Source organism: Paramormyrops kingsleyae, chromosome 13 (assembly GCF_048594095.1).
Source record: "Paramormyrops kingsleyae isolate MSU_618 chromosome 13, PKINGS_0.4, whole genome shotgun sequence".
Classification (NCBI taxonomy): domain Eukaryota; kingdom Metazoa; phylum Chordata; class Actinopteri; order Osteoglossiformes; family Mormyridae; genus Paramormyrops; species Paramormyrops kingsleyae.
Window position 1 is genome coordinate 30,845,876 of NC_132809.1, and position 15,775 is coordinate 30,861,650.

At 45.9% G+C, this 15,775-nt stretch overlaps 2 protein-coding genes across 3 annotated transcripts; one reads left to right on the plus strand and one right to left on the minus strand.

Moving 5' to 3' along the window:
• The first annotated feature begins 10 nt into the window (after positions 1-10).
• On the plus strand, positions 11-3,305 carry b3gnt9 (UDP-GlcNAc:betaGal beta-1,3-N-acetylglucosaminyltransferase 9). The gene has a single exon (XM_023827265.2). It carries the CDS (start codon positions 1,585-1,587, stop codon positions 2,887-2,889), a length of 1,305 nt encoding a protein of 434 aa, XP_023683033.2. The 5' UTR covers positions 11-1,584; the 3' UTR covers positions 2,890-3,305.
• Positions 3,306-3,792: 487 nt separating this feature from the next.
• phaf1 (phagosome assembly factor 1) lies at positions 3,793-13,025 on the minus strand. 2 transcript variants are annotated; one of them, XM_023827107.2, is made up of 16 exons: positions 11,997-13,025; positions 11,534-11,616; positions 11,299-11,382; positions 10,880-10,923; positions 10,557-10,636; positions 10,133-10,227; positions 9,673-9,737; positions 9,453-9,565; positions 9,232-9,365; positions 9,039-9,122; positions 8,330-8,412; positions 8,172-8,215; positions 8,029-8,078; positions 7,749-7,807; positions 6,981-7,053; positions 3,793-6,513 (listed from the first exon to the last, which is right to left on the minus strand). In XM_023827107.2, the coding sequence occupies exons 1-16, from the start codon at positions 12,058-12,060 to the stop codon at positions 6,424-6,426; spliced, it is 1,245 nt and encodes a 414-aa protein (XP_023682875.2). In that variant the 5' UTR covers positions 12,061-13,025; the 3' UTR covers positions 3,793-6,423. The 2 variants fall into 2 exon arrangements, with proteins under 2 accessions (XP_023682875.2, XP_072554707.1); XM_072698606.1 differs by lacking the exon at positions 11,997-13,025 and adding an exon at positions 11,767-11,940.
• Positions 13,026-15,775: the final 2,750 nt, after the last annotated feature.

Genomic DNA, 15,775 nt, shown 5'->3' on the forward strand with positions numbered 1-15,775 from the left:
GCTTATAAAACGATGCAAAGCTCCGCAGCCCAAACCCCATAACTAGGCGCCCAATCGCCTGCACGTAAGTCTCCGGTTGCCTCGCTGGCATCTGGCGTGCAGAGGGATTCTGGCTGGAAAGAGGGACGCTGGCGAACACGCCTTCTCTTAAGTTACAGGGGGAGACGAAGTGATCGCAAACGCATCAGGTAGTTGTGCAAGTATAATAACAATTATTACTTTAGTTTTTACAATTTTTAAAGGCTCGTTCAAAAAAGCTGTTTCAATCAGATCCAGATGTTGGCAGCTGTGCCGCGTTTGCGTGCGCGACTCGCCTTTTTCATTGCGGTAAGCGTGACGAATGCCTGCGACGATTTATATGGCTTGGTGCTAGCAATTATGTTTAATGAAATTGAGTATATCCCGGCAATAAGCGACTGCACGGAAGGTTTTTAACGCAGGCCGGATTTAGTACCAGAACGAGCCTCGATCTTGGTTTCACTGCCTTAACCCTCACACTTCAAGTATATCGCTACAAGTATTCAGGCAGATTTTGGCTGCTGAAATACATCATCTCCTTAAATCGGTCTGCATTTTTGGAAATTCTCGGCTATACTATGACTGTTTTTGGCGGTCACTAATGCAAAACAGAAGACCAGCGTCCCAGCACGTATTTGGCAGAGGTGAATTAAAGACTGAGTGTGAATTGGTTTGTAGATTTGAGCAAGTTTAATAGTTTGAGTAGCATATGAAATATAAGCGGTAGATCATCGCCTAAATAATCTTCGTTTTTAACAATTTTCGTGAATGGACGAATATAAACACATGGACATGTTTAACCAGAACTTGCTCACAGATGTGCCACTGCTGTTTCAGATGAGTACGTATGAACTATGTGGAGACTTTCCCATCCTTTTTAAATATAAAAGTAATGAACAGTAATACTGATACTAACCTGACACGTTTACCTGGAGCAGCCGTGTTCTACTTCAACAAGATCTGAGGAAATAAAAACACGACCATCGGGGAGTTGCTGAAATTGCCGACTGTCGGGCATTTTAAAAGTGTTAACACTATTTACTTGCACAGCAAATGGCATGAGATCAGTAATCTTTGCGAATCAAGACGTACATTTACAAAGAATGTCAAGTAAGTGTAGGAAAGTCATCTTGGGGAGGAGCCAGTCAGTGTAGATGTATGCATCAGACAAAAAAAAACAAAACTGAACTCTGACCCACTGGTGTTTCCCAGGCTAAAATCGGGCCTGCCAGTGGACATCTGACGGAAGACTTCCCTTTAAGGGGACAAGCCCCGCCCCAAACACCACAGACATGTCTGTTAACATCATACAACACAGGCAAAAACCAAAAAGAAAAAAGTGAATTTGAGGTGAAAAGGATTTTTAATGCTGGACACACAACCATTCCGTAACATATCTGTCTCCAGGGATTCTTTGAGTTATGCTAGTGCAATGAATATGAGCCGGACTTAAAAGTTCAGTATGAAGCAATCCTCACTGGATAAATCCACGTGAAATTGCCTGTTTAACGTCGGGAGGTTTGGAAGTGCTGTGAGTATTAAGGCAGGAGCCAGACTGACCTTTGAATGATGAGGAGGTTCCACCTGAAGGGGGATGTGCTGTGCACCGTGATCCTCCTGCTGCTCTGTCTGGTGCTGTATTCCTGGTACGGCTTCCAGAACGTGCGGAACCCTTGGCCTCTAACAGAGAGGCTCACCAGCCCCCCAGCTGCCCTGACAGCCACGCATGAGAGACGGACATTGGTACGAGGTCCCAACAGGCTCACCGATCGGGCCACCTGCCAAACCCAGTCCCGAGCACCGGCCTCAGTCCAGCCCAGGGTAAGCCCGAGGAAGGAGGAGCCCCCTACTGGTTTACCTGCAGCGACACACCCACCTTTCGACTTCCAGCAGTACCTGCGGAACAAAGACTGTCGGCACTTCAGGCTTTTGATTGACCAGCCGGGGAAGTGCTCGGGGGGCCCGGGGGAGGCGCCCTTTCTGCTCATCGCTGTCAAGTCAGTAGCGGCCGACTTCGATAAGCGGCAGGTGGTGAGGCATACCTGGGGCCAAGAGCGTGCCTTTCCAGGTGGGCTGCAGGTGCGGACGGTCTTCCTGCTCGGCGTGCCCCAGAACCAGACCCAACTCCCGATGTGGGACCGGCTGCTGGCTTATGAGAGCCAGTCGTTTGGGGACATTCTGCTTTGGGATTTCGAGGACACCTTCTTCAACCTTACCCTGAAGGAGACACACTTCCTCCAGTGGGTGGACCGCCGCTGCCCGGGTGTCCGGTTCATCTTCAAAGGCGATGCCGATGTCTACGTCAACGTGGAGAACATCCTGGAGATGCTGCAGGGGCAGGAGTCCAGCAAGGACCTCTTCATTGGCGACATCATCGTGCACGCCCGACCAATCCGCAGGAAAGCCAGCAAGTACTTCATCCCCGAGCTCATGTACGGCCTGGGCATCTATCCGTCGTATGCTGGGGGCGGCGGCTTTGTCATGTCGGGTTTCACAGCGCGCCGGCTCCACCTGGCCTGCCAGCAGGTGGAGCTGTTTCCCATCGACGATGTTTTCCTGGGCATGTGCTTGCGGCGGCTCGGCCTCCGGCCCGTCCGGCACGACGGCTTCCGGACTTTCGGCATCATGCGGCCATCGGCGGCCCCCCACCTGCAGATCTTTGATCCCTGCTTCTATAGAGAGCTGATGGTGGTCCACAGCCTGACTGTTCCTCAGATCTGGCTCATGTGGAGGCTCCTGCACGACCCCCGGCTGCTGTGCCACACGCGGCCATCGCAGCCCGCAAGGCCCTTCAGGTGGAGGGGGGGACCCCAGGCGATGGGCACCCCCTCTGACCAAGACTACTCATCCCAGGCGTTCGTGAGACACTGAAGACGTCAGTCCACCACAGACCAACCCAAACAGCATACAGCATGTCATTATCCTTGAGCTTGGCAGTTACAAATCACCACATGGCAGTGCAAATTCTGAGACTACCTGTGTAACAAGGACTACCTTAAAATAAGTGTTTATAAAGCTGTACCACTGGCAGTGCGAATGGGCCGTGGCCCCCGCCAGCATGCAGTGCAGGCTTAACAGACACCCACGTTGACGCCGCATCTTTACATTTTAAATCGCGCAACGCTGTAAACAATAAATCACGAGTGACCACAGTCTGCTGAGTCTGCAGCTGCACACCAATCTCTTTCAAAATGTATTTTTATAATCTTGTGGTCACTTTTAAAGATGGTTATTCCACGAAGAAAAGGAAAAAAAAAAAAACAGTGAAAGCCTCCATTTTGAAACAAATTTCTTAGACCTGACAGGTAGATAGATTTCACAGTTCATGTATTTTACACATTTATTACGGCATTGAATGTAACAGGAATCAGGATTATCAGCAAAAACAAATGAGCCGTTCTTAAGAACTGCAGATGTAGCGGTTATCACAGAAGGGATGGCTCTTTCCGATCAGGTAGTACAGCGCTCCTGCAACACGGTGAGAGTGTGCAGTTCATTTCAGCTCATGCAAATTTCACCCGGCGGTATTTATTGCCTCAGACATGCTCACCGGAGGGCCCGACGCAACTGCCGCTCTTGGCGGCTGGTGGCATACGGATAGCCAGCATTTCTCAAGCCAGTCCACAGGGACCTCCAGACGGTCCATGTTTTTGCTCCCTCCCAACTCTCGGGGAACTGGGAGAGAGCAAAAACATGGGACTGTTGGACTGGTTCGAGAAGCACTGTTATACACAAGTAAAAATGTAAAAAACATAAAACACAACAATCCATAAATTGAATTCATCATTTTAATCAAGGCTAGCCCCATTTCCAGAAATGGGTTAAAATGTACTTAATCCACAAAATAATTACGCTTGCAAGGGTGAGTACATACAATAGAGAGAATATATGCGTTTACATAAACTTTGCTCTGGGTTAGACAGACAGCACTGCCGTCTCCCAGTTACAATCTTAGGGGCAAGTCTGTGTCCTGAGGCAAAAGAGAGCAAAAATTCAGGGGAGAGGAAACCTACCAGATGAGGTGAGCTTTCATTTCGCTCCTGAATTGTCTTATAAACCAATCACCTGAAGGCTGTTGATGAAAACTACAGCGACATTTGGTTACACAGAGACTGTCACTGCGATGACCATGTGACAGTTCCACAGTGATGTTGCTGGAAGATTCCAGAAGCTGTGGTCACACAGGGCCAGCCTATGGGAAGTATCCTTTTAATTATTTACACACCCTAGAAAAGCAGCTAAGGTGTTGGAAAGGGACACACAATAATCCCCAAACACTGACAGCATAACTTTTTGAAGCAGAGAAATTTAAGTACAGATGTAAGTCAATATGTAACCCAGAAGCATTCTTGAATCTAGAACGCGAAGTGGCCGGCTTGGAGCTGAAAGTGGCCGGCTTGGAGCTGAAAGTGGCCTTTCTTATCCAGCAGCCCTTAATGACTTTGGCACAACCCCCTGTCCTTCTTTTTGTTCTCTTTTGCGAAAGATTCATTTGTCTGTCTTGTGGAGCACACGCACTTCACAATCTCACATGGTGACAGTTCATGCGCATCATATGTAATGCATTTCACTATTTCTGTTAAACGAATGTCAACACAGGCTGGGCACAAATTTACTTTTTAATTTTTCCCCCCCATTTTTTTTTTTCGCAGTAAGCACAGCCAGTACTATAGTACAGCCTTCCATTGCAAACCTTAAAACAAATTAAATTAAAATAAAAATAAAATTAAAAAAACTGTAACGGCAAGCAATGGAATCGGGAAACTCTGAACACTGAAAAGCCAAAGATGGGGGTTAATGGGAAAAGATTCCGCGGCTGCAGCCACAGATGCTGGAACACTGTCCCGGGGGTAGGTGCACTCGAGGCTGGTCCTGGGGGGCCACGGGGCTACGGGGAACCAATAGGCTTCGCAAGCTGTCTCTCTGCAGCTTGGATTAAAGCAGGCCGCCCCAAACAGACCAGGTCGAGTGCCGGTTTATGGCACTAGGGGCTCCCCCCCCCATCCCAAACGGACATCCCTGGAGACGGACCCCGGCTAAGGAATCCATATCTCCATCTTCTGCGCTTTACGCAACGCAGGGTTACATCGTAAAACCTTTTTAAAAATGCTTTTTCTTTAAAATGACGAAAAAGGTAGGTGACGTCATATTTACAGATCTGTACATTTCGCTGCGCCGAATCACGCCAGGCTTCCCTGGCAGAACATTTCAACAGAAAAACAGAACGAGGCCAGACTTACGTTCCATTAAAAAACCCTATTAAAAGCATTATGCAAAAACAATTTGATCATTTCATTAATGACAAGAACATTTCAAGAATAATAATAATAATAATAATTAGACATTTTTTAATCATGAGGAGAACAAAGTACTTGGTATAAATGAATGAGTTAAGATTAAATATGGTTGGGGGACATTATGTGCAGTTTCTGAAAGAATCGATGGGAATGTTGTTTATTTTAAAGCCCAAAAACAAAACAAGAAAAAAAAAAACCTTCACATGTTAGAATAGTCTGATTATGCCTTTATTTCTAATTTTAGCTTTAAAAAGTGAAGGCCGTGGGGGGGGGGGGGGAGCTGTTATAATGTAACCCATTTCCTATTTCATGGAAACACAAATTCCTCAGTGGAAATAAGACTCAAGTACATAACGTGTATATTTTAGTGCAAATGTTTAAACTACTACACTGAAGGAAAGAAGAATGTACCTACAGGGTAGTAGGTGAGGGGAGGGCGATGGGGATCATCGACGCTGCGTTCGGGACAGAGCTATACAGACTCCTGTCTCTGATGACACTATGAGGGGAGGGGGGGCTTGTGCTTATAGTCACTAAACATTATACAATGTCTTAAAATGAGCAGATCCTCACTCTGTGTGTTAGCGAACGCGAGTCACTTGGTACTCGACGTGCTGCATGTACGCCAAGCTCACGCGTGTGATCAAAGCTCCCTGTCCGAAGGGAGCAAGACTCACGCCATTGCATCAGAAATAACGCCACTTCCTACAGATAGAAGCATGCTTTACATCACACACATCCGCCTCTGACTGGCCATTCCTGTGGACACTGGACATGCAACGGGTGAAAGGGGGCGGAGAACAGATGATGTGAGGATGGCGGGAGAGGCATACTGGTCACAGAGACTCAGTACTGGTGTACCTGGCTTGGTGGGCTGAGGACGAGGGGGAGGGTGACCTCTGGGTGTTCCCAAAGGTCAAAGGCTGCCAGTAGACTATTATCAGCACCCCCTGGAGGGCACAGAACGGAAAAACCGGGGCGACTTGCGGAAAGCTTCTCGCGACGGTGGGAATCAAGGCACACTGTACTGTTGTGATGTTCCTCTAGATGTGGACGGAACTCAGAGGGGGCAGGATGGGTGTAAATGCGGGGGGGGGGGAGTAAAGGCTCAATGTGCATGGGGCCCGGTTCGGGCCTGGGCGCTGGGCCGTGGGCTGCCGTACAGGGTGACTGACGCGATGTGTTTGTTCTGCATCACCTGAAAACAGCAGGAGGCACTTTCAGATCACACATTACTGTAATGACACACACTAAACACTGCAAACAGCCAAACACACACGTCCACGCTGATGACGACACACACAAAACACTGCAAACAGCCAAACACACACGTCCACGCTGATCACGCAAAGCTGCTTAGCCAGAGGGATGATTTATATGTACTGATTCAACTCGATATTATACTAGAGCAGCAGTTCCTAATTATTCCCTGATGGACCAATTCCGTCAGTAACACAAATCCAAGGGCCATCTCCTTAATATTTACCAACTGATGGGGTGGGGGTGTCATCAATAAAATTTGGTGAGTGAGGGGGGGGGGCAGGGGATGGATGGATCGATCGCAGAATCTCACAGGCTGGATTTGGCCTACTGGGGAACCCTATACCACACACACACACACACACACACACAAACACACAGCATACTATCATCCTGAAGTCTTACCTCAAAGATCATCCTCTGCAGGCCAAAGCAGAAGGTTGAGCCAAAAGGGTTGGTGTTGTTCGCAGACGATGACCTGTGTGTCAGAGGTCACACACATCAGACAGGATGAGCCCAGAGCACACGGTGTGTCCTTGGAGCCGCTGTTTGGCTCCTGTCTGACCATCAGGAATTCTGGTCAGAATCCCAGTGGGCGCATGAGTTTGCAGACTGGGAAAATCTGTGGTGGGGAACCCCAATCTTGTGCCAAATGTTAATTCTGGTCCAGCCCCAGTCAGAAGGTATGAGAGTTATACATCTCCTACGTCAGGGGTGGGGGTCTTGTTCCATGGAGGGCCGGTGTGGGGGTGGGTTTTTGGGATGACCTCTCAGTCAGCCAATAGCAAAACATTGGTTCTCAACTCCAGTCCTGCGGACCCACTGTCCCCAAAAGCCCCAAACCCCAAAAACACGCACCCACACCGGCCCTCCACTTCCCCACCCCTGTCCTAAATTATATATGATTGGATGGTTTCCACACAGGGGGACACCTATCAGCAAGGCAGAGGCCATTCAGTACAGAACAGCGGCTTGTAGCGAAATGCAGGGTGCCACGATTGTCAGAGCTGCATATCAGATGGACCGGCTAAAGAAGCAAAACCAGCAGAGCTGTAAGTGGAGGGCCAGGACACAGGGCAAGGGGCTTCCACACAATCCATATTTCACACGGCAAGTGAACAGCACCACCTGCAGGTACCCAGGGACAATTCAACCTACTGATTCGGCCCTCACCTGTGGAGGACGACAGGCTTCTCCATAGGATGACCCAGGAGCTGCTGAATGTGATCCCACTGTAAGAAACACAAAAGGCTGTCAAGCACACCACCCCTAATCCACCCCACCCCCCCCAGAGGACAAACACTGCAGCTGAGAGTGGCACCTTCATAATGCTGAACACAAAAAGTCAACGTCGAGACAGGCGTCAGACATGACCTCAGCATGCAAATACCCAGTGTGAACCTGAAGAGGCAGGAGGTGGAAGATCCTGTCGAGGACGACGCGGGATTCCTACCTTGCTGAAGGTGGTCAGGATGCAGTCTTCGGGCTGAGCCTCAGCACCTTCTGGAGAAGGCCAGAGAACACAGGTGAGGCAGAGAGCGTGGGCCACGGAGACGGAGCACACTCACTCTGCAGCGGGGGTGGGGGGGCACCTACCAGTCTTCACAACAAGTGGGATCTTGAAATCACAGCGGTGGTATCTGTTACAAGATGGCAGGGCATGTATGAGCATGAAGGGCATTTGCAGTGAACAACTTTGCACTCAGCCTACTTGATGAACACGTAAAAGCCTCATTCAGGATCAGGCTGCTTACATGTTGAAATTGTAATGACCGGGGAAATTGGTGTGGAGGACGAACTTCTTCACTAGGTGCGTAGTGGCATCGAACAATATATCCTGAGTTGGAGCAGCGGTGAGGGGGAGGGAAAAGAGAGAACAACAGATACTTTAGAACTAAAATTTGAACTAAATTTCACCTTGTGTTTATATCTACATATTTAAAATGGCAGATCAAGTGTCAGCCAAACACATTACAAATCAGAGGGACACGGAGGTATATGTCCTGAAGTTTGATTTGCTCCTTAATTACAATAAATTGCATAATTACACTCTTTGATTTAACTTCTAAAGGCTCATCCTAAAGACATCTTAAACCGTTTTGCGGGTTTAAATAATTTGGCCTCTGCCTGTGCAGTTCTGGCTAGCACCGCCGCTAAATGCTAGCATCCAGCCACCAAGCTGACAGTTCCAGCATACAGCACCCTAACTGAGAATGGCTAACTCTTAGGGTTGGGTGCTGTGGTGCGCTAACTGAGAATGGCTAACTCTCAGCGCACCACGGCACCCAACCCTAACCCTAACTCTCAGCGCACCACGGCACCCAACCCTAACCGAGAATGGCTAACTCTCAGCGCACCACGGCACCCAACCCTAACCCTAACTGAGAATGGCTAACTCTCAGCGCACCACGGCACCCAACCCTAACCCTAACCCTAACCCAGCATGTCAGCACTGATACGCACCACTCCCAGAGTGAAGTAATTGAAGAAGTAGTCGTTGCATTTGGAGGGAACCTGCTTATGTGGGGAGGGGGAATGGATCTTCATCTGGAAAAGGAAATGGGGATGGGATTCAAGTCCGCAGTCATGAAACCTAGACAGTCATCATCATCAGAAGAGAAGGAAGCAGCGGATCAGGAGGACAGCTTCTGCGCACCTTATCCTCGGACTTGTAGAACACCTTGTGTGGGGAGCCCAAAGCGCTGAGGACGTCCTGACAGGAGTCTCCAAAGTAGATGCTGCTCTCAAGGGTGCGGACCTTCGCATCTGCCATGACCCCCAGCCCACATCCTGTCGAAGAAACCACAGAGAGAACATGTAAACACGCACATGGGGGCGCAAGCACGAGGCTAATGTGGAGATTTAGGTTAAGGGTACCTGCCGTGAGGAGGCGGAGTCGGAGGCCTAGTGGGCCAGCCCCATCCCTTAAGACATCCACGCTCTCCGCGTACACGTTGCCAAGGAAACAGGCCAGAGGCATCCCCGGAGCCCTGAAACAGCCACCGCAAAGGATCCGGGTCTTAGTAAACACACACACCTTAGGGTGGGGTTCAGTATCATTTTTCTATTTAAGGGGAGGGTAAATACGGGTGCTCACTTGGTGTCCTGCAAGCTGTTCCCGGTGTAAATGAACATGCGCTTCACTGTTGCCCCATGAGGAATCTGCAGACCAGTGGAAAAAGTTAGGCCATCAAGGTAAAACAGCTAAACCTAATGGGCTGTGCGAATTTTCACTTTGCATCGTCCAATTACCAGCCCACTCATTTTTGACAAGCTACATGTGAAATTACTCGTATATACAGACACATCACATCCATACAAAAAACAATCACAGCAACCACTAATTTTACTGAACATAAATTTAACTTAAAAACCAAACTAGAACCACAGAGATTAAACAGTAAACTCAGTATATAAAATCCTTAATATATCAAGAAGTCTTATGGGGAACAGAGTTTTAATGAACCCCATACAAGTAGGACTGAGAATGGTCAGACAAGGTCTAAGGACAAACATCTCTGACAAAATGACTTTACTGGACCAGCCGGGAATCTCACCTCATATTTCGGAGCTTCGCTCCAGGAATCCAGTTGGAAGGAGAAGGAGAGCCCTCGGAAATTCAGGTGGAAGAGCTGTTCAGCGGCATTGTAAACTGCGGAGGGTGGGCCCCATTCAACTTAGAACCATAATCCTTCAGCGTCCCATTATGCATAGTGCTTTAGACCACGCCCCCACCGCACAACAATAACAGCACTAATGATGAGATTTAAGTAGTAATGTATCCCAGGCGACCAAGTGTAGAAAAGGGAAAAAGAGTTTATGGACTCATTTAATTCAATTACAGCACAGAGGACACAACACTAATGGCAAATTTGATGAGGAAATGACAACATTTGTAATCTGCTAGGTAGTTACTATCAATGAAGAGAAACCGAACGCGAAATAAGAGAGAGAGCACACAGGACAGAGAAGACCTCTTACCTCCTGGGTGTGTAGCGCCAAAGGACTGGTCGATCTGTTCTATGGTGGGTGCGATAGCCTGAGAGTTAAAGTGAACTCCACTGCCCAACAGAGATAGCACATTACCAAGCGGTACCGTAAACATCCTATAAGCACATCCTACGTAAAAGAATAAACCTCACAGCCTTGAAGCAAATTAAATAAGAAAACACCACTTTCTTCAAAGGAGGACAAGGGCCAGTTAAGGAAAAATAAAGAGGCAAAGAAATGGTGCCCCCCCCCCCCCCAATAAACATCAGCGTCATCTGTTTATCAGTGGGGCTGAGAATATCATGACCACTCACCAGTATTTCAGTTTCACCTTAGTCATGTCATAGACTTCGATTACCTACACAGGACAAAGGCACAAGAAGTCACTCAGAGGCAGCGGCTGGGTGTCGCTACAGGTCATGTTGTAGGAACAATCAAACAAAGACATGCAATAAATGGCTTTTGTGCCTCAGAACTGGAGCACAAACAAGGTGGCCTTTCATCACTTTCACACTAACAGTACTTCGCAAATTAACTCGCTCTTAAAGAGACAGAACATTTTTAATGTGCACGAGATGCTGAGTAGACATTCAGTAAGTTGAAACTTAAAAAAGTATTAATTAACACCGTATAGAAACAAACACACCTCGCAGTTTGTTGAAAGACTCCGAGGAATGCTACAGGGATAACATCACCATCTCGCACACGGACAGTATAACATCTACAGTCTCACCTTCAGTCTCTGATTACAGGCATCAAACAGTAGTTTAATTCCATCCTGAGTCAGGTTGAGAATGAGGTCATGACTGAGTGGTGTCTAAGAACACAGACAGTGGACTTTAGTACAGTTCTATACTTATGTGATCGACAAGCACGTAGCAATAAGTTTCCTCTCGGAAATCAACAAAGTCAACACAGTGTAGTACTGCACGAAGCCTGGGACCAGCCCATGACATGCACCCGCTAACCTGCTCACTGTAAAGGACCTGCACATTCTTGATTATGCGGCAGTGTTTCTGCAGAATGGAGATGGCCTGGGCCAATGGCATCCCTGAAAGACGCAGAAAGAATAGCTTAAAACATTGCCGTATTTACGCGAGAAAGCGATCAAGACATTATTGCAAACGCAAACCCCTGTAAACACTCAACTTCCGGTTTCTCATTAAGGAGCCAACAAAAACAGACACTACACATATCTTACCTCCAGTACAACTGTTATGAAGTTTGCACTTGCAATAAATATTAAACAACGTCCGTCAACAAGTTTACTGGCAACCAAGCAAACCAAATACCGTTATAGCGCCAGGCACCCATGTGTATGTAAATACTGCACCTAAATGCAGCTATGTGGCTGCTGCTCCACAAGTCCCTGCTAGACGGTTAGCATCAGTCTGTAGTGTAAATGAGGGCATAACGACACTGCCAGCTCACCTAGTGCGAATTCCCATTGCTCATTTCCTAGCGATCTCTCCGGAACGACCTCCAGATCCAGCATTGGCGAGTTGGTGGTCTGGTGTTCAGCTCGCTTCCCCGCCTGAACTCGGGCTATTAGGCTTAGCTTACAAACAACGCCGGCAAAACACCTCGACGGGAACTAGTCCTCGAAGACCGTCGGGATCGGCGACATTAACAGCAGTCACGTTTAAGCAACGCCGTGACACCTAAGCAGCGGAAGAAAAGTCGGAGGCTCCCTGCAGCAGAGTCGCTTTGCCGCCCCGGTAATGTGGCACCGCTGTTTGCCAAGTTTAAATAACACAAAACAACCTAGCTAACGTTCCTGTTATTAAGATTAATAATTAATAAAATACGCATACACAAAAACACACTGGCACGTAAAAACCAGCAGGAACGGCCCCGTCAATTCAATAAAAATGTTAATCAGTATCAGAACAGCCCAGTGCTCAAAATCGCCAAGTCCGTATCTAAAAGCCTCGTCTTCTGTTTCACCCGCTTCCAGTCAGTCACTAGAACGTTATCGGCAATTTACTGCTTCACAGATTTATGTTAAAAAAATTCAAACAGTCGGATAATAAAACGTAGTTAACGATGTGATCAATATTACACCCGCTTCTTATTGCTACCCAATAAGTTTCTCAGCTGTCTTCGTCAATAAATTACGAAATGCCCTTGTCTGTTTTATCCAATAAAATACTGTCCCTGTACCTGGCACGACATCTGTACATAGTATCTAGTATTTATTCATGCCTTGTTTTTCCTAGTAACGTAGTTAGCTAGCTGGCCAGCTACACAGAATTCGGCCAGATAACGTAGCAAAATTACAACTTCAACATTTATCTGTGATGTCAGGTTACCACGGAATTTTGTCTTATTTGCTTGTGTATTTTTCGTGTTTTAAAGATAAAGGCGATAAGCACATTCTCCCAGCGGCGGCAGCAGCTATTCCCATTAAAAACAGTTCAAATCAGCTGATACTGACTTCCGGTACGAATGACGCAGATACTTCCTGGTCACGTGGTCCGCCAGCGAGCCGTGGACCTGGGAATACGGACACGTGTTTTTGTGCTCCAGGGGTTGTGAGACGTGTGACTTAAATAAAGCTTATGATTTCGTAATCGTGCCGCTGCTTTTCGTTTTATTGCGTATTTTTACATTTCATAAAGGTCATACAAAGCAGGTTACGTAACATGTAATAAATATTCCCTCGGATCATATTTAGCTGTTGTGCTTCTGAATTGATCATGATAATTTATAATTGTTTTCTTGTTTGCTAGAGACCGATGCATTTTCAAACCGTATCTTATTACTGATCTCATGAGTGTCTTCTGACACGTCTATAATGAAACCATGTGGAGTAGTAAATAAAGGTTCGCGTAAGTTTGTCGGCACTAGCCTTTAAATGGGCATCTTTACAAAATGTATCATACTTTTAAAATAGATGTAAGGTATTTTTAATAAAAGATGTAAAATGGTGAACGTTTGCATTTAAAATCAGACACACTGTTAAATTTGATACAAGTTTATTAAGAAAAAAGAAAAAAAAAACACTTCAGAATCAGTCATTTCCCCAACAAAGTAAAATGTAGCGAAAGCGATCTTTGTCACATAAGGCAACCATTGAAAAACAGGAAAAACAGAAGTACACATTGTCTTTTCTTCATAACCGAACCTGAAAACTGAACAAAGCTCCGTTTGCTTCAATAACTTAAACAAATAAGAAAATTAATCAATAAAAAAAGATGAGGCAAGCTTTCCAGTAGACAGTTAACTGTGTGTAACTCCCGGCCTTAATGCCAGCATTAAGAAGGGATGAATGAGTATAGGGCAGGCTTTTAAAGGGGCGCTGGGCAGCGGCCAATGCCCTGAGGAAGGGGGCGACACTGTCCGTCGCGGCTACCAAGGCTATCATCTGTACCTAGATGTTCGCCAAACTCTTTGGCTGAGAAAGTTCAGTTTGACTGCAAATACCAATATGTGGTAAGGAAAAAAGTGGGGAAAATGCACATACAACCCCGGATATGTATAATGTTTTCCTAACAATACTATGACCCTGTTGGAACATTATTACATAGATACAGGATTACATACAAAAGCTGTGGAAAAAAATCCCAAAACTTCTTTTTGGTATAAGTTGGAGGTAGGTCTTAAATAGTTTCCGACATCTAACAAATGATTAAGCAGTGCTATTGTTAAATGGACAATACACGATAATCTTTCAGTTTTAATATGTAAACTAGACATGGGCATAGATCCAGGTGTCATTTTATTGATAGATCATTTCAAAACATGCTAATTAGTTGTGAACTTGGTCAAGCACTCCAGAAATGACTTAATAAACAAAAATAAAGGGTGAAGGAAAAACTACACTGACTGCTCACAGGCACGTAAAGTACATTACACAACGACGCCCCCTGTCTGTCAATCATTATATGACAATGTTCTTTCTGACCTGTTTAAGGATTATGCAATTTCAATCACATTCCTGTTATGGACTCTCCTCCAAATATTCAGTTGAAAGTAAATCAAGTTTGAAAATTTCAAATTTAATATCTTAATAAAATTAAAACCCAAAAGGGGATTTGGTTTTACTCTCGACCAGTAATCAAACGTGGACCCCCTCACGCAGACCTAACTTCCACTTGCCTCTTGCATCACAGTCCATCTCCCCCCCACCACCACCACATTCTTATAAAAACCTTCAGGTAAGACCCAAGACCCGAGTCTCATTCATTGCTTTCCTTCAACCACCTTCATAAGGCTCATATCCAGCCTCCCCAGTTTCGGACCAGTTAGAACACTTTCAAAACCAAGAGAAAAAAATTCTACAATATGTACCTTTCCTCTAACCTGCACAGTGAAGTTCATGCATTGATGTACATAAAACAGATCAATCCATTACATCAAATTCCCAGCCAAAACAAATGACTGATCACTCAGCCATCAATAAACCAAAGAGCAATGCATTCTCAGCAACGAGGCAACGAGCTTCCAGTACATGAACCTACTCCTTCCACCAGGGGGCATGCATACACCTGAATTACTACTACGATGATACAAATTTATTACAGTGGCCCATGAAGGAAGTGCTGTAACCATTCCCACCCGGAAGGCAAACAATTACATTTGATTGTTAACATTGAAACGTGCACGTTTTATAGAGCCGCGCTCAAGTGTTCTGGGTTAACTGGAAGAGGAACACAGATGGCTGAGGATCCAAACCAAATTTCAATTCTGTGCATTCAGCTGCCGTATTTACCCTAAAAATGTCACCTTTGCGTCACTGATGGGATGAAATGAATGATAATACAACGACATTGTAGTAATGTTACATATTACCCTGTTAGCTATAGATTTCCGCACAGAACAACAGCTTTACTCGAATGCAGCAAAATGAACAAGATGTAAACCAATTTATCATCCTGTTCTATTTACCCAAATCAGATACAGTCCCCATTCTACGTCTGTCGAGTCATGTGTGACCAGAGACAGAGATAAATTTGAGAAAATAGGGAATATTCTGATTGAAGTGTGGAAAAAGGCCTTTTCACCTCATAAAGCAGCAGCTTTTATCTTAAAATGTTTCATATCCATACAGTTTATATTGATGTTCAAACAAGTTCCAAAACATTTTACCTTGTTACATCTTAATTGTATCCAACTCTAAATCAGGAAACTGACCTACAAATATCAAAAATACAAAAAAAGTAAACATCCTGACTTTTTAGACAAAATATTAATAAAATAATAGAAAT

What these genes read in the sequence shown, in the direction of transcription:
- b3gnt9 (XM_023827265.2), top strand. Translation starts at nt 1,585, where the DNA reads ATGATGAGGAGGTTCCACCTGAAGGGGGATGTGCTGTGCACCGTGATC.
- phaf1 (XM_023827107.2), bottom strand. Translation starts at nt 12,060, where the DNA reads ATGCTGGATCTGGAGGTCGTTCCGGAGAGATCGCTAGGAAATGAGCAA. An exon ending in GCGAAGCTCCGAAATATGAG is followed by an intron (nt 9,738 to 10,132) that starts GTGAGATTCCCG and finishes ACTGGTCTGCAG; the next exon opens with ATTCCTCATGGGGCAACAGT. An exon ending in CCCACTTGTTGTGAAGACTG is followed by an intron (nt 8,079 to 8,171) that starts GTAGGTGCCCCC and finishes GGCCTTCTCCAG; the next exon opens with AAGGTGCTGAGGCTCAGCCC.